A 23248-nucleotide genomic window follows, 5' to 3' on the forward strand; every position below is an offset into this window, starting at 1 on the left:
ATGAAGAAATTTTTGTATCAAACTGCTGTTGTAGTTGAGGCTTCATCATCTGATAATTAGATTATTACAACTAGTGGGATCTCTCTGCTGCCTCTAGTCTCTTCTCACATATAAACCCTACTGAATTCTGTTGTCAGATCTATCTTTCTAAAATATTACTATCATGATAGTACATCATAGTCCTCTGTTCAAGATGCCACTTTCTTTGGAAATGTAAACTTAGGACCAAATTTTTGTGCTGTACAAGACTTTATTTTGATCAGTTTGACATGGTAATGTAACTGTTTTTCTATATAGGAATTTAAGGAGTATAAAGTGATGACTTTTGTTATAAAGAAGCAACATCATTCTGTTTTAGAGAAAAGAAAATAACTTCTGTTTCAACATGATAAGAAATTGTTCTAAGGTATGTCCTTGATTTTTTTTTAAAATGCTACAGTAAGATTGCCCATAATTTTGTATTTTAATCAACACAGGCAGAAATAAAGAAAATAATTTGTTCACCAGGTACCAGCAAGGAGATGTTAGCAAGATGGAAAGTAGCTAAGCAGTCCCATGGGTGTGGCATGGGTGCTCCAGGCAATTTCTGCTCTAGCATTTGCTTCAGGTGCCTTTTAGTTACCTGGTAGTTTTATTCTATGTAGGAAACCTATTTAGTTCACCAAAAATTAATAATACATACTTACATGTACATTTCTTTTTGGTGTACTAGAAGGCAAGATTAGCCTGAGGTCTAATTTAATTATAGTGCTGCAACATGTGTTTAGGCATGTAAAAGTTTTATACTTCATAATGAGTTTATTGCATATTATAATTATGGCTTTAGCAATTAAATGAAAAATTACTACTATATAGTTGATATAAATGATGAAGCCAAGTTCTGACTTTAAAAGTTAAGGTAACAATGGGTCAAACATTCTTCAATTTAGTACCTTTATTTTTTATTTTAACTAGTGACATAAAATTTGAGTATCAAGTACTGTCAAAAGTGACAGATGAAGACTTAGTTTTCTGTTAATTGATAATTTATGTACAATATGCATGTGAATTTTTGTTCATGTTTTTCTAACTTCTTTAGGACCGTGCTAAAAATTTAGCTATTACTGCAGTTGCTTTGCAAGATCACATTTTACATGATCTTCAAATCCAAACTCTTTCAGCGATAGATCTTTATAACACAAAGAAACAGTATAAAGAGAGAGTATACAAACCTTCAAAAAAAAATATAAAAGCAATAGTGGATACTGGACTGAAAAAGACTGCTACACAGATCCCTAAGGGAGAAGAGCCAGAGAAAGAATATATTCTCGATCCGCATCCTCCCCCACTCACTCTAGGTAAGATGGGCTGGTGTGGGCTTCTTTGTGACAATTAATCTAATTCTTTGTTTATTATAATAGTACAATATGCAGTTAGAAACATGTATACATCAAAGTCAATGAATGATTTCAGTGGAATTCCCTGCCATCCATGGAGATTCAGGGATATTAGCCTAAGTTGCCTTTGCCCAAGCCCCAGTTAGAGGCTTGGAATATGTTTATATAAAGCTTACTCTGTACTGTGACTGATCACACTCCACTAATAGACAGTAGGAAACATTGAAGTTCAAAGTCAGGAAAACTCTAGTTTGAAGAATTACATAAGTACTAAGAAGGGAGGATTCAGCTGATACAATTCGCCACTTGGAAGAGGCTTTGGACCCTGTTTCTAGAAGATTCTTGATGACATGTATCCCAGCAGGTCAGAGAGAACATACTTGGAAATTCAAGCTATGTTCCTCCCTCGGGGTTCTTTGAATAACCTTGAGGCATTAGTGTATCTGTTTTCTAGTGCTACCAGCCCCAGCTACCCCCAGAGTTGTGTTCCCCACTGTTCAGTTCAAGTGATTAGCCCCTTAGTTCCATTTAACAGCCATTAGCTTTTACAAAGGAACTTTTACCTTGGAGATATAGCAAGAACAAAAACACAAACATCTCTGCCCAGCTTCTCAGAGGCACTCTCTAAATAAACTAAACTGTGAAGTTGCTGGCAAGAGTGAGTGCAAACTGAACACAGTTTCTGCAAAGCCCTGGTCCCTCCAGGTTCACACTCCAAATTTAAAGATCCAAAAGTCATTCCTCATTCCTCAGGCATTGGTGCTGGGCTGGCTGCAAAACCCAGTATATACTCAACTCCACTTCCCAGGCTTCCATAATCCTGGATGTTTAAACATCAGGTGATTCTATCTTCTGGTCTTTGAAATTCAGAAAGTCATAGCTTCCAACTTCTTTCACCTAAAATGAAGAAAAAACAAAAAACCTCAAGGCAGGCAAAGAACTGAGGCCCCTAATCACAGACTAGATGCTAGTCTCAGGCTCATAGACAACATTATCTCCGACCAGGCAGTGTTAGCAAAGGAGTCACAAGCAAAGAGACTGATAAAGACCAGTGGAAGGTGCATCCAGGTCTTCTACAGACTCAAGTGTAGCCACTCAGAGAGGCTGCCCTGCATTGGTCACACAAGCTAACAGACTGGGACTGGGTACAGAACATATCTGTGTCCTCCCAGACCCCTCTACAGCCCTTCAGTTATAGGTCACCCCAGATCTCCTGAAAGCCAGCTCTCCAGCCTTTCCATGCAGGAAGTTGCATCAATGGAGCAGGGTAGCATACTCTGCACATGTACCAGTCCCTTGTGACACAAAGTGTGGAAACAGGCTACAAAGTAAGGTAGACCTTTTCCTGGGGTATCTTAACAAACAGGATATATGCCACTATGAGGCTATTAAGTGTAATCCTAAAGGGAAGGCAGTAGAGATGGCTTCTGCAGATCCTGGCCTAGCCCTGATGTTCCCTTTTTTAAAAAAAATGCTTGACTTTTAGTAGAAGACATTTAAGATCACTTAAATATACTGTCGAACAATATACTATTTGGCATAAAGGAAAAATATTATAGAAGTCTGGCTGATGGTTGTGTTATAATGATGTTAAATAACACTATGAAAGTTTATCAAGAAAATTTCTTGTTTTGTTTTCAGTTTAGTACAATGAAAATAATTTAATAGATTATGTAATTTTTCTTCAGTTTATTTAGAAAAAGATAGCTGATACCTTAGGCATAGAAAATCTGTACTTCAATAACATTTACCCATACTTAAACTTAAAAGGTTTGTTCTCAAGTTGATCCTGGGGCAAAAGCCATAAAGAATTAACACCTGTACTTGGACACCTAATTGAACAGAAGAATGAAACATACAGCAGTAAGATAAAATCCAGTGATGTGGAAACATAGAAAGATATTTCTGGCGAGCAAACTCTCAGAAAATGTACTTTTATTAATTATAGTATTCAGAGTAGTAACATTGAACTTAATATTACAGTGGCTTTTCTTGAATTTTCTTTGGGAAAAGAGGAAAATCTCTTATGTTTGACCATACTCCAGAGATTAATTTGTAGGTATATTTTAAGTTAAATCCTTTTGAGAATTTTTTACTTATCTGCAAGAAAGATCCATCTTTGTTTTTACAAATAATAGAAAACATTCTTCATTTGATTCTAACTCCACCATGTTAACCCTGCAATTGGGATTTGCTGTACTATCAAAAGAATATTTTCTTTACAAAAAAAGGATGCTATGGTTCTCTTTTAGCTTAAAAGCTTGTCTTAAATTTCAAATGTATTTTTATTTTAAAAATTAATTTATATAATTAAGTAAAGTGAAGCCTACTTGAATATTTCATACTTCAAAATTTTAAAAGATTAGTGATTTTCTCAGTGTATATCCCCCCCTATCTATTTATAGATCACAACCTCTCCATTCCTTAATGACTTAACTACAGTCAACAAAATTTACCACTCATTGGCCAGCCTTTTGGGTATGTGCCTCCCTGAACTTAGATGAACTTAGATGGTTCTGGAGTCGAGCTGAGGAGCCTGTTTTTATCTTAGAAGTAAAAGGCAGTATAGCTGAAGATTATTGAGCCGAGGATGATGTCATCACATCAAACCTGTGACTTGGGAAGATTATATCAGCATCTTTGTTAAGAACGGCCTGGAGGGTAAAGGATTGAAAACAGAGGAATCAGTTATGAGGCTATTCCAATAGTCCAGAAAAGAAATGAATAAGATTGTAAAGTAAGGTTTCATAATGGCATATAAGAGATAAATCACATGGGAGAGATATGGGGATAGAATGGATAAAACTGGGTGACCTATTGGATGTGGGAGGGGGAGTGCCAGTGTGTAAAGGAATGTGGAGAGTCAAGGATGATTCATAGTTTGTGAATCTACTGACTGGAAGGACAGGGTTGTCCTTAACAAAAAAAAAAAAAAAGTTTGGAGAGCAAGTTTATAGGAGATCATGAGTTGTACTTTGGAACTTTATAGAGGGACCAGGTAAAGGTGCTTGGATTTTATCCCATTTGTCATGGGAGGCAGTTGAATATTTTTGAACAGGGTACAATACAGTAGAAGCGGTATGAGTAATGTGATGCAAAATAGGTTAGTGTCGGGAGAAACTGGAGGCAGAAAAACTATCTAGGGGACCTTTGCAATAATGCAGAGTCAAAGTACTGAGGGCAAAGGTGGATGAGGTGGTAAGACATGTTTGAAATTGAGAACAGAGGAAACGGAAAGGAAGAGGGAAATCTGAGAGTCACAAAAAAAAAAATTCTAGAACTCAGTATATTAAGTGGGAAAGTAGAGAAGCAAAGATGACCTGGAAAACTGATGGCAACCTTAAAAGAAATAGCAGTGTATGAAGGGAGAATTAATTTGGGGGACAATGGGAAATTTTGTTTTAAACATGTTGTTTTTGAGTTGATTATGGATCATCTAAGTAGAAGTTCATTCTAAGGAACAGAAGGAAAGAAGAGCAGGAGAGAGAGAGAGAGAGAGAGAGAGAGAGAGAGAGAGAGAGAGAGGCAGGAGGAGAACCAGGGTATTAGAGTTTCACAAAGGCTAAGGAAAGAGAATTCTAAAGAAAAAGCAGAGATCAGATGCTGCAGAAACTGAGAAAAAGCTATTGAATTTATTAATGAGATCATTTGTGACAATTAAGAATTTAGTTTTAATATAGTTGTACAGGGAATATAGCAAGTATAGGCTCAAATTTCCATTTGGAAAGAAAGAAATAAAATTATAGTTTTATTAGGGCCATAGAGCCATCCTATTTTTAGGAGGGAGAGATCTATTTCTCCAGAGGAAAGAATCAGCAGAGAGGGAGGAGAGATTGATTAATAATGTTGGGAAAAGGAGGATAACTCATGAACCATAGTCCTAGAAGAGATGGAAAAAGATGGAATTGACAGCACAGGTATAAATGTGAACCATTAAATGCAGATGCTAGAGATGTTTTATAGACAGAAACAGAAAGATCTGGCAACTGATTGGATTTGTAGTGTGAGTGAGAGTTAAGGATGACACCGAAGCTGTAACCTGAGTGACTGGAAGGATGGTGGCACCCTTAATAGTAATAGGGGAGTTCAAAAGAGAGGAGAGTTAGGGGAAAAGGTAATGACTTCCAGTTTGGACATGTTTACTTTGAGATGTTTATGGGATGTCCAGTTGGAAATTTTCAAGAAGCTGTCCCAGAGCCATGAACAATGATGAAAACACTGGTTGGAGCTCAACATCCAGAGATTACAAGGTGACACACTACCATCAGTTGGCTCACCATACTGAAGGGAAAGAATAATCTCATTGACTGGCAGTAGCTATAAAAACTCAATTGCTTGCATAAAAGCTAAAAATGTAGAAGTGACAAGGGAAGAATATAAAAGAGAAGGGAAAGGTGTAGCACCAGAAAGCTTCACACAAAATATAGATAAGAACCAGGCAACAGAAGAGGTTATAACAACAGCTAGGTTTAGACTGCTCTACAGTCTTAGGGGATAAAAAGACATTTAGATCAGGGGTCTTTGTTAAGAGCATGTATAGAATATTTGATGAATGACTATTATGCTATTAAAACCCATTTTCTTTTTTTCTGTTTTATTTTCTTATGTGCATTTGCATGATAAATTCTGAAATCTATTTCCTTTCATATTGGATAGTGTTTAAGTCATGTCCAACTCTTCATGATCCCACATGCAGCAAAGAATAGTGGGTACAGTGACCAAAAAAGGGTTGGGAAGCCTTAACTTAAAACTCATTATCCTCTAAAGGTATGCTAGTGCCACATTACAAGCATAGGACAGCTCCCCAGTTAGGAAGATAAACAATGACTCAGATCTCAGGTCTCTTTGATTCTCACTGTACCCATTTAAAGACACTTCAGAGCAGCGACTGGGTGGAGTAGTGAATAGAGCACCAGCCCTGGAGTCAGAAGGACCTGAGTTCAAATCCAGCCTCAGATACTTAACACAAAAACTAGCTGTGTGACCTTGAGCAAGTTACTTAACCCCAATTGTTCTCCAAAAAGCAAAAAAAAAAAAAAAGACACATCACCTATAAGAGAGTTGGAAAAGAGAAGCAGTGTTACACACTGCTGTGGAGTCAGGAGAGCAGAGTTCTTGATTCCAGTCTGCTACTTTTTGGCCTTTTTATCAGAGACATGAAGATCATGACAGGATTATATACATAAATAAAACTTGCATTCAAGTCTCAAAATATTCAAGTTCAAAAGTGCCCTATGTGAAGAACCCAGTATTTGGAATCAACAACTTGAATTTGAATCTTGGTTCTTCGAAATACTACCAGTATAATGAAAGGAAAAGTTATATTCTATTCCTTTCAGTAATGTCTGACATCATAGCTTTATAGTAGTAACAAGTTAAACCATAACACTCTAGCCTGTATGGTGGTGTATACACAAGCAACAGGATGGAAGCTGGGCAAGGGTCAGAGTGTATTTTAATTTTAATTTCTGGCCTGACATTCATTGAAAAGGCAAAAGATTGCAATGAGCAGGTGTGGTTGAGAGCCCTGTTTATTTCTGATGGAGATGACTGTTACATTTCAAAATGAGATAGAATCAGTGAAAAAGAACTGGCAAGCATGATGCTATAGAACATTTTTATAGGTTTTGAAGCCATAATACAGATATTATACAGGACTGACCAATCTTTTTATGATTTTGAAGATGCAATTGTTAATGTTACTTGTACCTAGAATACAATTAAAAGTCAAATGGTGGGGGGGGGGGGAATTGTGGCCTAGAGTATCAACTTCTTAGTCTGGTGATGAAAAATGTGTGGTTTATCCAAAACATCTAGCACAATTCTCAAAATGGTAAAAAAGGGATAGGAATCATGCTGCCTCGAGGCCACATGTGGCCCTCTGGGTGCTCAAGTGAGGCCCCTTGATTGAATCCAAACTTCACAGAACAAATTTTCTTAATAAAAGGATTTGTTCTGTAATACTTGGACTCAGTCAAAAGGCCACACCCAAGGACCTAGAAGCCACATGTTCCCCACCCCTGGTAAAAACTATTCCATCATACTCTTAAAACAAATATGATGCAAGTGAGGAGTGCCTCTCCTATAACATCAATTCAATAAATATTCACTTAGTGATTAAATGAAAAGATTAATTAAAAGTTTACTTGTGTTATTCAGAAAGAGATGTGTTAAATGTTGTTGACAAGTGAAAGGAAACTGATGGCAATCATGAAGATTTCCGCAAAGACAAAAAAATTATGTGGAAGATAAAATCTTTGGTCTTTGATTCAAGAGTTCTAAAGAAACTAGCCCTGTCACACAATGTATCCCAGAAGTCATGGTGTAATTCTAAGCCATTAAATCTTAGAACTGAGCCAGGGTTTTGGGGACACCCTTTATATTACCTTGGAGGCCATACAACTATATATCATTCACTCTGTCTTTGAGAAAGATGCAAATCAGTGACTATTTCAAGAAAGCAAGTTTCTGGGATCAATCCCTATTTGGCCCCCTATATCTGAATCTACAGCATAAAATAATAATTGATATTCATAATGATGATGAAGAGTCATCAAGAAGGTAGGGAAAGTACCATATTGATCTGAATATAAGATTGTGCTTTCCTCCCACCCATCCCACACCAAATCTGTTTGTATAAAACTTGCATGCAGCCTATTATTATGCTCTTAGTATTACATCTCTTCCCCTTGTAAAGTCAGAGCAAAATTGCCTGTATGCCTTAGAGATAGAGATCTCACTATAAAACCCCATCAACTCTCCCTTCCTTCCTCAAACATCCTCAAGCTGGAGAGGATATTAGGAGAGGCTGGTGGGAGGTGAGCCATGAAAAAGAATCACTCTGCGGAGTTTGTCCTTTGTCCCTTCAGCCCTTCTCCCCCACACCCAGGCTGTTTGTAGATGCACAGAAGTCAGGAGAGCTCAAAGGCATGACAGAAAAGTATGGGGGAGCCGGAAGGAGAGGGTTTCCAATCTTTACAGTTTAGGAAAAAGGGAGGTGAGAGGGAGGAAGAATGGGGGAAGGACAAACAAGTGAGAAGTGACCTATTAGTCATCTTCTCAATTTTCCCATTTACTTGTGTTCCATGCAAGTCACTAAGCTGCCTAACATTTCTGTGTGGAAAAAACTTTCTTTTAAGGAAAAAATTTCTAATCTGAAATAAATCAGTGTTGTTTTTGTTTGTTTGTTTGTTTGTTTAAAGCAATTGGGGTTAAGTAACTTGCTCAAGTTTACACGGCCAGTTGTTTTATTGTTTTTTTTTTTCTGGGTGGTGCTAAGTATCTAAGTATCTGAGCCCAGATTCAATCCCAGGTCATCCCAACTCTGGGGCCGGTGCTCTTACTCACTGCGCACCTGGCCGCCCCTATACACTTTTTTTTTTTTTGCTTTTTGGAGGGCATTTGGGGTTAAGTAACTTGCCCAAGGTTACATGGCTAGTTATTTTTGTGTGGGTGTTAAGTGTCTGAGACCAGAACCGAACTCGGGTCCTCCTGACTCCGGGGCTGGCGCTTTACTCACTGCACCACCTAGCTGCCCCAAGTGTTGTTTTTTAATAGAGTATTTTTGGTAATTGTTTTTTATTGAATATGAATATATTGTTCCCTTTCAAAGATCTCATTTTAGGATTTATGGCCTCCATCTGGATCAATATGGTGATCTTATTAAAGAGATGTCCATAAAAAATGTTTCAACATTTATTGAGTTAAACGTAAATCTTAAGTCTTTTTTGTTGTTGTTGTTAGATTGGGTCTCATTATCTCATCCAGACTGGAAATGCAGAGTTTGCTCTTGGGCTATATTCCTAATACTGATAGGCAGGATAGGTTGAACTCACTCCATTTTTCTTACCTGGGCTAGTTCACCCCTTCTTTGGAAGCATGATGGCCCTTCATTCCTGGGGACTCATAACTATTGGTGCCAGATTTACTGTGAGCTCACAGTCAACTTTAGCTTTACTGCAGTTCAATACTCCCATATTCCCAAATCCACCAGCATCAGTGTCTACAAGTATGCATTACCATGCTCAGCTTTAAATACTTTTAAATCATCTCTAAAAACTGACTATCCAAAACTCTCAGGAAATGTTATCTTAAAAAGTCACATTTTCTAGACAGCCAGGGGGTTTATGCGCCCAAACTTATGGTTTTAAATTTTTGAATAGAAATCTTTTTTTCTTTTGCCTTTTTTTTTTGAAGGGCAATTGGGGTTAAGTAACTTGCCCAAGGTTACATGGCTAGTTTGTGTGTGGGTGTGTGGGTGTTAAGTGTCTGAGGCCACAACTGAACTCAGGACCTCCTGACTCCTGGCCTGGTGCTTTACTCACTAAGCCACCTAGCTGCCCCTTGAATAGAAATCTTAATTATACATTGCCTTGCCCTTTTTTTTTTTTTGGAGGCAATCAGGGTTAAGTGCCTTGCCCAGGGACAGCTAGTGTCTGAGATCAGATTTGAACTGAGGGAGAGGAGTCTTCCTGACTCCAGGTCCAGGAGTCTTATCTATTGTGCCACCTAGCTGCCCCACCTTGCCTTCTTAAACATAATATTCTAAAGACAATATTAACTTTCTTTTGGGGGGAGGGGGCTTTTTGGAGGGTGGAAGGTAGGGCAATTAGGGTTAAGTGACTTGCCCAAGGTCACATAGCTAGTTTTTTGGGGGTTTTTTTAAATTAAGCGTCTGAGGACAAATTTGAACTCAGGTCCTCCTGACTCCAGGGCTGGTGCTCTATTCACCGTGCCACCTAGCCACTCCTATTAACTTTCTTTAACACATTTATTATAAACATCAATTACTCTATTGTGCTGAAAGGTATAGTTGTTTCCTCATAACCAACTGAAGCCTATGAACCAAGGCTAATATGATTTTTATTCATGTTTTCTTTTTACAATTTTTCTATCAACAATTTGGCTGCTATTAGTTACTTCCTATATATTTCCAGGTCCCACAGTGTATCGGCTTTACCTAATTTGCTATTTCAATCCCTGTAGTGATAAGAAACCAGATCATCATACTTGTTAGAATTGTGTGCCAACTAAGAGTAAATAAGCTTTGAGTAAAGGCCTGAGTGTCTCTTTTGTGCTTAAAATGCATATGTTCCTAGAACTTACAACATCTATTTTTGTAGAGGAGCCTTTTTTTTTTTTTGCTTACTTCCTGGTCTTTGCTTTTACAACTAAAGTTGCTGAATAAATAGCTCAATTGTAGATAGATAAGGTATCTTCACAACACTTTTCCTATGCAAAGCTCTTAACCAACCAGCAAATTTATCTATGTCTCTTAAATATTAACCAGCCACTAGATACAGAAAGGGACAAGAATTGATAATTGATGGGAAAAACTGTTCTTAAATCCAGTTCATAAACTAGAGATTTCATGTTTTCTTTAATAATCAATATCCTAGTGAATATACTTATATAGGCATAATTCCACCTCAAGCAAACTGGATATGTGAGAATTCAGATTTTTTAAAAATTTAGGGAGACTTTACAAAAAGGAGTCTACAAGGGACTGGATTCATTGCAAGATTGCTTTTAATAGCAAACTTTTTTATAAAACATTGACTATATTTTGATATTTCAAAGACCTGTGATTTCATCATTGTAATTACTCCCTCAGGAGATGGTCTTCATGAGTCACTAGAGCCAAAATAATTCGTAACATAACAACTAATTTCCGGAGCATAAAGTTACATAGAAGTCTATATTAAAGTTGAGGGGGGAAAGGAGGGGAAAAAAAGCATCTCTGCTCTCAGGCTGATGCTTGAAAGACAGATAGAATCTGTTACTGCTCCACTGGGAGGATTCTGAAAATCCAGGATCACCTCTAAGCCATGAAGAAACTTTGGATTATGGCTTTAATAGAGGACCTTTATATACAATTGAATTTGCAAAATTTTATTTGCACACAACTTTTAGCCACTGTACGGAAGAAGTCTTAACAATCCATAATAATGTAATGGAACCTAGTTACCTTTTTTTGGCAAACAGTATATGGGTTCTCCTCCATGTGCCATAACTTGGGTGCAAAAATGGCATAATAATAGTATGTTTACTTATCTAAAGACCTAGTGGTCAGTTTGGGTTGGTTTTGTTGGTAAATTCACAGGCATGAATTATTTTTTTCACATTGGTACCTTTCCAGCTTTTATTTTCTCTGCCCCTCCCCCAATCTTAACGATGAAAAGGTGAACTCATGTTTCTAAGTGTTTCTTCTTTAAATCTTAACTTTCCAGACAGATTTGATAGCCCTTTCATGACAGCGTCTATCTTACACTAATTTCCTTCCCTTCTAATGCCATCATCTAGTACTAGGCAAACAGTAGGTACTCATTAAATTAGTTGGTTAATTGACTATCATATAAGAAAAAATATAAGAATTAATATTCCTCTTTTCCTGTGATATTGCTTTCTCCTCCCTTCGAGAAAAAGGCCCGCTGTATAAATGTGAAATAAGAACATAAAGGTAATTATAAGATATATTAAATATGACAATGTGCTTAGGGGAATGCCTCTTACAATTATTATATGTTAAGTTCAATATTCTAAAATATATTTTAATTGAGATTTTGTGTTTTTTTTTTTTAACTTTAGCACAGAAGTTGGGTTTGATTAAACCTCCTCCATTGCCTCTGTCAACTGAAGAATGGGCAAAAGTAAAGGAGAGGTCCATAAAACAAGGGGATTCAATGCATCCATGTTCAATATGTAGAGAAGAATTTGAGCTTCAGTCACAAGTAATGCACAGAAAGAGCATTTGAATGTGGCTTTCTCTCTGTCAAAATTAACACAAACTGCTCTGCATCTTTAGGCTATGTAACTGACAGACTTTAATGTCTTCCATGGCACCCCTTCACTACATAATACAGTAGAGTAAATGTAATGTAATGTAATTATGGGAGACAAGGGAGAAGGAGGTAGATCAGCGACAGAGGAAAAGTTAATGATTGTCCAAGTCCCACGTTTTCTTAGAGTTCAGTTCTCTTCCTCAGCATCAACTACAACATTCCCTTTTATCTACCTTCCTTTGGCATAGCCTCAAATCACTATGGACAGGTATCATGTCTTCTCCTCTTCGATATCCCCATTCCTTCTAATATTTGATAGTAACTCAGTTCTAGCTCCCTCGCTCTATGTATGTAGCTTTGGGGAAGTTTCTCAGCCTTCTGGAATTTGCTTAAGAATATCAGGGAGAGGAGTGGCTAGGTGGCACAGTGAGTAAAGCGCTGGCCCTGGAGTCAGAACGACCTGAGTTCAGATCCGGCCTCGGATACTTAACACACACAAAAAAATTAGCCGTGTAACCTCGGGCAACTTACTTAACCCCAATTGCCCTCCAAAAGGCAAAATAATAATAATAATAATAATCATGGAGATATATTTCACCCTGACCCCTAACTGTAGCGAGGAAGTACTCCTGCCCTTTCCGTCCCAGAATTTATTAAAATAGAGGATTGTTATCTCCTTGGTTTCTTATCTTGAAGTCTCTGCTTCCTCTTGTTTTGCCCTCTCTCTCTCCTGGATAGTCTGAAGTAAATTCTACCCCCCATATCACTTTGACCTTTCATGGCAATCACCTCTTCCTCTCCAGCTACTTACTGGCCAGAACTTGGCTCATTGTACCCTTATTGCATGATTCTTTACCTAGAGCAATTTTCCATCTGATTTTGAGCTCCAGATCCCAACTGGTCTTGTGCCTAGCTCACTATTATTGGATAAACTAAGCTGAAAGACAGAGACTTAATGGATGTTCACTTTCCCATCTCAATGGTTCCCTAGCCTCACTAGGGCTCCTCCCTATGGAGAGATCTTGAAGATTCTGTAGGGCTTCAACAATTACAATCACCAAATGTACTTATGGACATAGAGTGTTAACAATATATTGTCAAGCCAGAGTTCAATTCAGTTCAATGAACATTTATTGACTTGCACTTGCTGTGTAAGGAAGGCACTTTAGGAGATTCCTAGACGAATGAGATGCCCTCAAGAAGCCTACAGTCTAATGGAGTTTACTCATAAGGGATTTCTATCTTTAAAGAAAAATAAATAACTTTGTGAATCATGAAGAAAATATACTTTATAGTGTCTCCATCGTACATGGGGGAAATCTCTCTGCATTATAGAAACTAAATATTCTTAATAATCATCATTCATTAAGCTTCCTATCACCACAGTAAGATATGTGATATAGTACCATGTTTATAGATATTACCACCTCGTATTGCACTTTTTACATGTCTTATCCTTGCCCCCCCCCCCCCCAGCTAGATTATAAACTCCTGGAGGAAAGAGGACTATTTTAGACTTTTTTATATTCTCCCATAAACACTATAACCTTAGACTACATGTTTATTTAGTGAATGGATTAACCAAATGAACTGTGTTCACTTCTTGGATGCCACAAGTTAGGAGCCTAGTGGGTGGCTTAGAGTATGGTGAATGACCTTAAGATCTTTCTGTGTGGGATACAGAGATCCTAACCCAAATTGACTACTCGGAGACCTCTCAAAGTGAAGGTAGAAAGATTTATGAGAATCTCGCAAGAAGCAGGCGGTCCAGTCTCTGGGACAGCACCAAGAGAGAGAGAGGAGGCCGCCATACAGAAATTAAAGCTGGGTTAAATAAGCAAGGATTATGAATATTAACATAACTATTACTAATGAGGCTCTAATCTTGTTACATAATACATTAGGTCCATTACATCATGTATTACAACCTCAGAATACTGGACCCCTCCTTTCAAGTCTACCCTTGATACTTTCTTATCTGGACTTGAGGGTCCCAAGGCTACTGTCTATCCCTTGATTGGTCAAATCCACCTGCTGCTGCCAGCTCCTTCCATACTTCATTATTTTTAGTATTATCTAGGAGTTTTTTCTGGGAACCAGGGACTGAGCTTCTTTTCCAAGGTTACTGCCTGTTCTCCCTTATCAGTAGTCTTGTTCAGCAATTCTTGCAGTTCTATAGAAATTTAACTCTTTCATGGTAAGCTGGGTGAGAAGGACTGGCTAGAATAGAGCAACTATACAGAAAGATTTCTAAAGTTTCAAAGTCACATAATTTCTAATAAAAGTGAAAACTTAGGCCTAAGGCCTAAGGACTTACTTTAGCAGACAGTCTCTGAGAAACCACATATTTACCTTTCCCATACAATGCCATACATGGATCACTTGAAGGACTGGGGATATTTAGAAGACTTTTGAGGGATATGACAGCTGTCCACAATTATTTGAAAACTGTCATGCAGAAGAGATTTGTTCTGTTTGGGAGTCATTGTGCTTCAGTAGAAGGAGCACTGGATCTGAAGTTCAGATCCTAGCTCCTCCACTTAGCACCTGTGTGGCCTTGGACAAGTCTATGGACCTCGTTTGCCTCTGTTATGAAATGAGAAAATCATACTTTATGACCCTGAAGATACCTTCCATCTCTGAATTCAACCTTATGATTCTAGATTTGGCAAGAGAACCAAGAACTAGTACAAAGGGAGGTAATTAAGAAAAGCAAATTTCCATTCAGTGGAAGAAAAAACTTCTTAATGGTTAGAATTCTCTGAAAGTAGAATGGCCTACCTTGGAAGGTAGAATATTCTCCATCCACCAAAGATTATCAAATAGGGCTAAATAATTATTTCTTGAGAGTTAGATGGAATTCCTATAGAGGTATTAAGTTAGATCAAATGGCACTTAGGGAAGGTGAAAAATTCAAATCAGAGAGCATTCATTGTTGTATGACCTAATTGCAGCTCCTCAAACCCAATCCTCCATCTCTTGCCTCAGTTTCTTGGCCCTGGCCGACCCCACCCTTGGAATGCTTTGCCCTCTCTCCTCTCTTCCTCTTAGCTTCCCTGGCTTCCTTTAAGACTCAGCTCAAGTCCTACTTTCTGTAAAATGCCTCCCCCAGCTGCTAATGCCTTTTTACAAGTTGTCTTTCTACTTTGAATAAATGATCCTTAAGGGTGAGGGGAGAGACTGATTTTGCCTTTCTTATATTCTCAGTGCTGAGCACAGTGACTGGCACACAGTAAGTGCTTAATAAATGTTCTTTTATAGACTTTAGAATCAGAAGGAAGCCTAGAATCCATAGCCTTCTAAACCTCAAACTTCACTGATTCATACAAATTCTAACACATGATGGGGAGAGCCATAGAAGTTTGAACTAATGAATGTATCCACAAATCATAGATTATTGGACATTTTTCAGGTTCAAATTCTCATGCTATTTTCAAATTCATATTATTTGTGAAATTTTTTTAAGGACCAGCCAGATCTTGATTGCTCAGAAGTTAGATACTTTGGAATGTATTTTAATTTAAAAAACAATTGCATAGTTAGTTATCCTTTAGGACTAGGACATTAAACCTAATTTAGGAATAAGTGATGCTCCTGTAACATGAGTTACAATTCTGCTATCCTGTAACATAGAGGAAGAACTACTTCTTAATTATTTGGTCTGAAAGGAAGATTTGGTGGAGGGAGTTCCAGGGAAGTTCAGGATGGAACCCTGTTTGTTCACTTCTTTTCTCTACAATTTCTCTACAATTTCAGTCAGGTTCCTACTATGTACCAAGCACTGTGTTTAGGTGTTAGGGATATAAGTACAAAGAATGAAACGATGCCTACTTAGAAGGAGTTTATATTCTAATAGGAGAGACAAGTACATATAAAAACACATACAAGTTAATAAATACAAGTATGTACAAAGTAGTTAAAAACGAGGTGGTTTGGAAAGGAGGGCACCAGCAGATAGGGGAATCAGGAAAGGCTTCATGAAGAAGATAGTGCTTGAGCTGCATTTTAAAGGAAGAGAGTCTGTGACGCAGAGGGACGGAGTGAGATTGCTAGCATGTGGGTAGACCAGGGCCGGCACTAAAATGGGAGACAGAGTACACTATGTAAGGAACAGAGAGAAGGCCAGTTTGGCTGGCCTTCAGAGTGCAGGAGGGGAAGTCACGTACAATGAAACTGGAAAGCTAGATTGGGGCCAACTTGTAAAGGGCTTTTAAAGCTAAACTGGGAAGTTTATATGTGATTCTAGAGGCAATAGGAAGCCACTGGAGTTGGTTGGCGAAGGGATTCACACGATCAGATTTGTGCTTAAGGCAAATGTCTTCAGTGGCAGTGTGAGATGGACAAAAGTGGGGAAAGACTTGAGATAAGGACACCCAATTAGGAGGGTGCTGTTGCAAGATCTAGTTGAGAGGTGATAAGAGCCTGAATTAAGGCGGTAGCTGTGTAAATTGAGAGAAGGAATGAGAGAGATGTTATGAAAGAAGTTAACAGTAAGATTTAGCAACTGAGTAGATATGATATGTCTGATGTGGGAGAGTGAAAAATTCAGGATGACGCTGAGGACACAAATCTGGGAGACAGGGAAGGATGTTAGCTCCTTCTACAGGAATGGGGAAGTTTGAAAGAAGGAAGGGTTTAGAGGAAAGAATTAAAAGGTCAGCTTTAGCCATGTTGAGTTTGAGATGTCTCCAAGTTTGAAATATCTGATAGGCAACTGGTAATACAGGAATGAAACTTGGGAGAGACTCCAGCTGGCTCTGTAAATTTGGGAGTTATTAAAGGTGAAAACCATGGGAGCTTCTGAGCTCATTAAGAAAGAGGATAGAGAAGAAGGAAAGAAGAGGGCCCAGGCCAGAATCTAAGGGAACCCCCACAGTTAAGGGGCATGATGTGGCTGTTGAACCAGCAAAAGATGCTGAGAAGGAGCATTTATATAGGTGGGAGGAGAGAAGAGTCTCATGAAAACCCTGAGGAGAGGGAGGGGAGGGCAATGCAGTGTCGGATGCGGTAGTCGAGGTGAGAAGGCGTGTGCACATTTGTTTATTTCATTAAATGCTGTCATTTTGTGTGGTTTATAAATTCATGAATAACTTCATTTGTCTAGCGTATCTAGTTTCTTTTTTAATTTTCTTACATTTTGGACCCACCCACATGACAAATAAGAGATTAAATTAACCCCATACATCTCTGAAAAGGACAAATGTTATTCCCATTTTACAGATGAGGAAACAGATTAAACAGTTCAAGTAATGCATTTGAGGCCACCCAAGAAGTTATGTATGACACAGACAGATTAGAATTTAGTTCTCATTAGCATCTCTGTTGCTACAACCTTTTTTGCGGCACATTAACTGCCATTTACTGATTTATATTAGTTATCTGAGAGTATATTTGCCCTGTAGCAGGTATTTACAAAGACCTTACTATGTTTTATCATGTTCTTATATATACTGAATTCTAACTGTATTAAAATATATCTTCAAGCATCTGTTGATGAAATACTTAAAAAGACTCTTTTAATAAAGGATGAGTGAGTAATTGCCTACATATATGATTGTTATTAGACAGATTAAATGGTAATTATTCAGAAAGGACCCAGATTACTGGATTCATTCATTTTTAAACTTTTGGGGGGGGGGGTGGAGAGGGACTGAATGCAAAAGCTATTTCAGGGGACTTATTTAGAACATTGTGAGCTGTATTTTCCCCCATATTTTCTTCCTTCAAGAGAAAGTATAGATTGCACATAGGCAGGTGGGCTAATTCTTGTGAAAACAGGACAGTTCTCCTAAATTCAAGCTGTCTGGCTGTGCTGAGGTTGAAGTCTTAACTAGGGAGTGTTAAAGAATGCGCTCATTAAAGGTTACTTCAGATTCTGCACAAAAAAAAAGGGGGGGGAAATGCCTTTGGCTTTTTTTTCTTTTTTTTTTTTTGTCCTACTTGTTTCCTTAACTTTCTTCCCTGAAGGGGGGAGAAAAGCCACTGAATCTGAAAGCTTTCCCTTCAGCTGGCTGTTAGCCACTAATCCTTTTGTGTTTGCCAGCTCAATGGTGCAGACTCGTTCTAGTTTCATCCCTTTGCCAGTTCTTCCTTCCACTAATAACCAACTGCCTTTTTTTCTTTTTCTTTTTCTCTTTTTGGTCTAATGCTCTATCTTTTGTCATGGCATAGATAACCACCATTTGGTGGGAATTTGGGTCAGAGAAAGGTGAAGTTTTCATGAAGCTTGTGAGCTTACTTTCTCTGCATTTTTCTGAAAAATAGAGTCATTCATATGTCTTCATGATATATTACTTCTTAAAATTGAGTGTCATTTGGTGAAACAAAGCACCCAAAAAAAGTATTTACTTAACATTTCTCTGCTTCCTTCCCTCTCCATCCCCCACAACCCTGTTCTGATTCCTACCACTACCCTTTACATACATACAATCACTCTTATTATCTGTCTAGGAAACATACTTACTCCTTAATTGCTTTACTTTCAAATATAGACTATCTGAATAATTCAGTTTAAAGCTAGTGAATGATGATAAATTTAGCTTATTCATCCTGTCTTCCTATGTCCGCATTCAATTTTGAGGTACTAAACTGTTACATGTTATTTTTTTCCTCTTTTGTGCTCTCTATTAAATTTTAACATTACAGTTTTTGAACTTAAGAGGCAGAGATTAGTTTGGGTTTTGTTGTTTTGGGGGTTTTTTTGTTTTTCAAAAGAAGCAATAAGATAGTTAAGATTAGTTTGGGTTTTGTTGGTTTTTTTTTTTTTTTCAAAAGAAGCAACAAGATAGTTAACCTTTTGTGTATTCAGAACTTTTCTTTTAATTAATATGTTTGTGGTGCATCCCTTTTAAACTAATTTAAACTTCAAACAATTTTTTGTTTTCCTGTGAACAACAGGTGCTGCTTTCATGTTCTCATGTATTTCACAAAGTAAGTAAATCCTGTTTTAACTCTTACAATAAAGTATGCAATACATCATTCTTGTAACTTAAAGAATCTAGCCTAGCCTTACTCAATTTAAAGTCTTCCAAAAAGAGCCATTTATTTTATCCTTAATCACCATTTATAGTTGGAAACATGACTTAAGGCTATAATACAATTCATCCTGTTTTTAAAATGGTGAATTTTATGTGACAAAAGAACCACAAATGTTTGTATAACAGATTGTTATTAATAATGTACATCAAAGTGAATGATAGCTTAATTCACATGATTTAACTTCATGTTAGTCTTACCCATAACAATATACCTTTACATCAGTTGATTTCTAGAAGTTTTTGATGTCTTCATGTTTATTCCTGTAAAATATGATTTTTGGAACAGGATTCATGAAGAAGGTGTTAATATCTGATGAAACTTTTTCACATTATAATCTAAATTAGACATTCTCATAATTATGAGAGAAAAGAACACTGTAATTACATTAGAAGTAAATGTGTTGTTTATAAGTAATTACTCACAAAATCTTAAATGAACTTTTTCCTCAGGCATGTCTCCAGGCTTTTGAAAAGTTCACAGGTAAAAAAACTTGCCCTCTGTGTAGAAAGCAGCAGTATCAGACAAGAGTGATATATGATGGAGCTCAGCTTTTTAAAATAAAATGTGCAACAAGGTAAGAACTATTTCAAATTAATCATCACATGAATCATTCTAATACCCAATTAAAAGTAAATCCAAATATGAGGGTTTGAGATCTAAGTAATTAGAAATAATTTTAAAATATGTGCATGGTCTGAACAATCTGAAAAGGCTTTGGAGTATGATGAAGTGACAAAGTGATTGTATGTTTTCCAAGGACCAGCCTAATTAAATTCAGAAAACCACATCACCAGCTGGGCCTCAGGGTGATGAATTTTTCTAACATATCTACTCTAAAAGACTATATCATGAGAAAGCTTTGCAGTCTGTATCATCCTGCACTGATGAGATTACTGGTTCTTGACTTAGGTATATGCTTTAACAGGACCTTTTTGATCATCTCTTCAATGAAATATTTCTGTTCTTAGGATACAGGCCTATTGGAGAGGACATATTGTTCGAAAGTGGTACAGAAAACTGAGGCAAACCATACCTCCCAAAAATGCAAAATTAAGAAGAAAATTCTTTGAAGAAAAGGTAGATACAAATGTACTAGATTGGCTTGGCATTAGAGTTTTTTAACCCACATAAGCATTCAAACTGTTAGTCATAGCTCATTCAGAGTTTAATTTTTTTTCCAATTCCATTCAGTTAGACAAGTTTTCCAGTTGGTATTTTCTCTTGAGCAAAGTAAATTAATGTGGAAGAACCTATTAGGTTTTTTCTTTAAGCTATTAAGGTAAAAATTAAAGGTATTTCCTAGTGATGTGTTTCCATTTCTACCCCATACCATTGGTTCTCAAAAGCATGCCACATTTTCTTTATAATATTCTCCAGTTCACTTTATATTAAAGTGGTGATTCTTTTTTAGCTTTCAGTACTTTATATTTATTTCACTTCACTTCTGTGCCCTACTAAAAAGTGCTATATGGTTTTTAAGCAAATTGAATTGTATTAAAATTAAGTTTTTTGACAATTTCATGATAGTCCATAAAATATTTCATTAAAATTTTTCTTAACACTTAAGATTACATCTAGGACAATTTGAATAAACTACAGTTTATTCAGTAAATTGAAATTAATTGTTTGAATTGATTGACCAATTTCATTTGAATTAGTTGAATCAATAATCCTGTGTTGAAAGAATCTAATTTTATACTGTTACTCCAAGTTATCTGCAGCAGTTGACATTACTGACCACTGTCTCTCTCTTCCTTTGGTTTCTTTGGCACCAAACTCTCCTGATCCCTCTTTTATATTTCTAACTAACCACTACTTCTCTCTCCTTTGCTCATGCCTCTTCTTATGCCAACCTCTACATGGAGACATTGGCTACCATTCTGTTTTCTTCACCTACTCCACGTTCTCTCTCTTGAGGCAATCGAATCTCTCAGTGAACAGCATGGCTATCATGTCCTGTTTAGTGCTGTAATTACCGCTGTGCATATCTTATCTCCTCTATGAAATCATAAGTTCTTTGAGGCAAGAATTATGTCTTATTTAGCTTTGTGCCATGAAAAAATATTTGTACAAAACACTGTGGAAAGACTTGAAGGAGACACGCATGTTAGCTTTGTCTGTCACTAAAACAGTGTTTTGTACAAATGGCTTTTGAATTGAATTTACCCTGAAATTGTTCAGATATATCACAATGATTTCTTTGGGTAAGTAATGTTCTTTTGGGGGGGAAATTAGTGATTTGGTTTTTGTAAGAGAAAGCAGAGAATTTTAAGTCCTCACCATCATCATCATCATGAACAGTAAATACTGAGGGCCTAAGATGAATAGGATACCATACTAGGAGCTCTTGGTCTCACTAATATGCAGTTGATTTAACAGTTAATACATTAAGAAAGAAAAGAAGGAATAAAGACTTATTTTTTTCTATTTTAATTCAGTACTTTATTTTTCTCAATTACATTTAAAAACAATTTTAACATTCTTGTTTCCATTTTGAGTTCCAAATTCTCTCCCCCACACACACTGAAAAGGCAAGCAACTTGACATAGGTTATACATGTGGAATCATGCAAAACACATTTCCGTGTAAGTCATGCTATGAAAGGAAACACAGACAAAAAAATCCAGGAAAAATAAAGAAGTATCTTCAATCCAATAAGTATTTATTAAGTGGGTACTGTACGCCAGGCACTATGCAAAGCACTTTGGAAATATTTCATCTGATCCTCACTGTTACCCAGAGGTAGATATTATTATTATTATAATACCCATTTTACAAATGAGGAGACTGAGGCAAACAAGTGCAGTGTTACCATTGCCCAAGGAACACAGCTGTTAAGTGTCTGAGGTCAAATTTGAACTCAGGTCTTCATGACTCCTAGCCCAACTCTCTACCCATTGTGCCACCTAGCTGCCTCAAGTAAATAATTTTAATTCTCATCTTTTTGAAAACTGGTTCTTATTCTCAATCTTGAATTATTATTATTATATTTTAATCTAGTTTAATCATCTAACAATACATTGTCTCCTACTTTTCCTATGATAATTAATATACTGTCTATTTAAGTATATAATATTCATTCTACAGCATTTAGTCAGAGTCATGATTCACCTAACCTAATATTAGGTCTCTTACAAAAGCACCAAGGATATGAGTGGTTGTTCTCCATGATATCAATTTCAAAAATTTTGTGTGGTAACACTAAATTCTTTTTAGCTGTCATTCATTAGTTTACCTAAATCTACTCAATTCTTCAGCCTTTAAAACTTTTTAGAATAAATTATTCCATAAATTTACTTCCCATTATGTAAAATAATTATTTCTTTTATTTGTCTTTAATTTATCTCTTAGACTTCATAAAATGAAATTAATTTTATGATTTGGTTGAATAAGTCCATGTTCATCCTAATCATATCCTTAATAATATTTATAGACTTGACTTCAATTTTCTTTACTTAAGTAATCATTATAGTCTGTATTTATGTAATAGTTTCCTTTAACCTTGGTAATTTAATTCTTTTTTAAAATAAATTTTATTGATGTCTTTTGTTTCAAATCAGCCAAGTTTCCCTCTGCACCTCTTTTTGACACAAGCCCAGAGGGCTACCCCACATTACAAAGGATTTTCTTTAAAAGAGCAAGAAAAGAAAAAAAAAATCAGTGAAACCAACAAACACAATGAGAAAATCTGATAATATATTCAATATTCCCCACTCCTAGATCACCCTTCCACCTCTGGATGGGAGTAGAGAAGTATCTTTTCATATCTCTTCTTTGGGGCCAAGCTTATTCTTTGCAATTTTACAACCTTTGTTTTCAATTGTTTGGTGATAGTTGTCGTTTAATGTGCGTGTTTTTTCTTGGCTCCACTGCTTCACTCTATATCAGTTCACTTAAGTCCATGCTTTTCTCTAGTCATCATTTTTTTTCTTATAGCACAGTAGTATTCCTTTACATCCATGAACTACAGTCTGTTTAGTCATTCACCTGCCAACAGGCATATATTGTGTTTACCATTCTTTTTTTATGGCAAAGGGCTCTAAATAGTCTGGT

The 23248-nt window shown here is 36.7% G+C and overlaps 1 protein-coding gene across 1 annotated transcript in view; it reads left to right on the forward strand.

The window, feature by feature from the left end:
- The first annotated feature begins 385 nt into the window (after positions 1-385).
- The window catches only part of RNF32 (ring finger protein 32), a 51499-nt gene continuing 28636 nt past the window's right edge, over positions 386-23248 (forward strand). The window contains exons 1-6 of the mRNA XM_069085120.1: positions 386-406; positions 1079-1337; positions 11964-12106; positions 19055-19087; positions 19645-19769; positions 20164-20272. Coding sequence (XP_068941221.1) covers positions 386-406; positions 1079-1337; positions 11964-12106; positions 19055-19087; positions 19645-19769; positions 20164-20272 — 690 coding nt within the window. The remainder of the gene's footprint in view (positions 407-1078; positions 1338-11963; positions 12107-19054; positions 19088-19644; positions 19770-20163; positions 20273-23248) is intronic.

The sequence above is a fragment of the Petaurus breviceps genome, unplaced genomic scaffold, assembly GCF_028583685.1.
Source record: "Petaurus breviceps papuanus isolate PSGF00001 unplaced genomic scaffold, PetGlider_PUasm1.0 115, whole genome shotgun sequence".
NCBI lineage: Eukaryota > Metazoa > Chordata > Mammalia > Diprotodontia > Petauridae > Petaurus > Petaurus breviceps.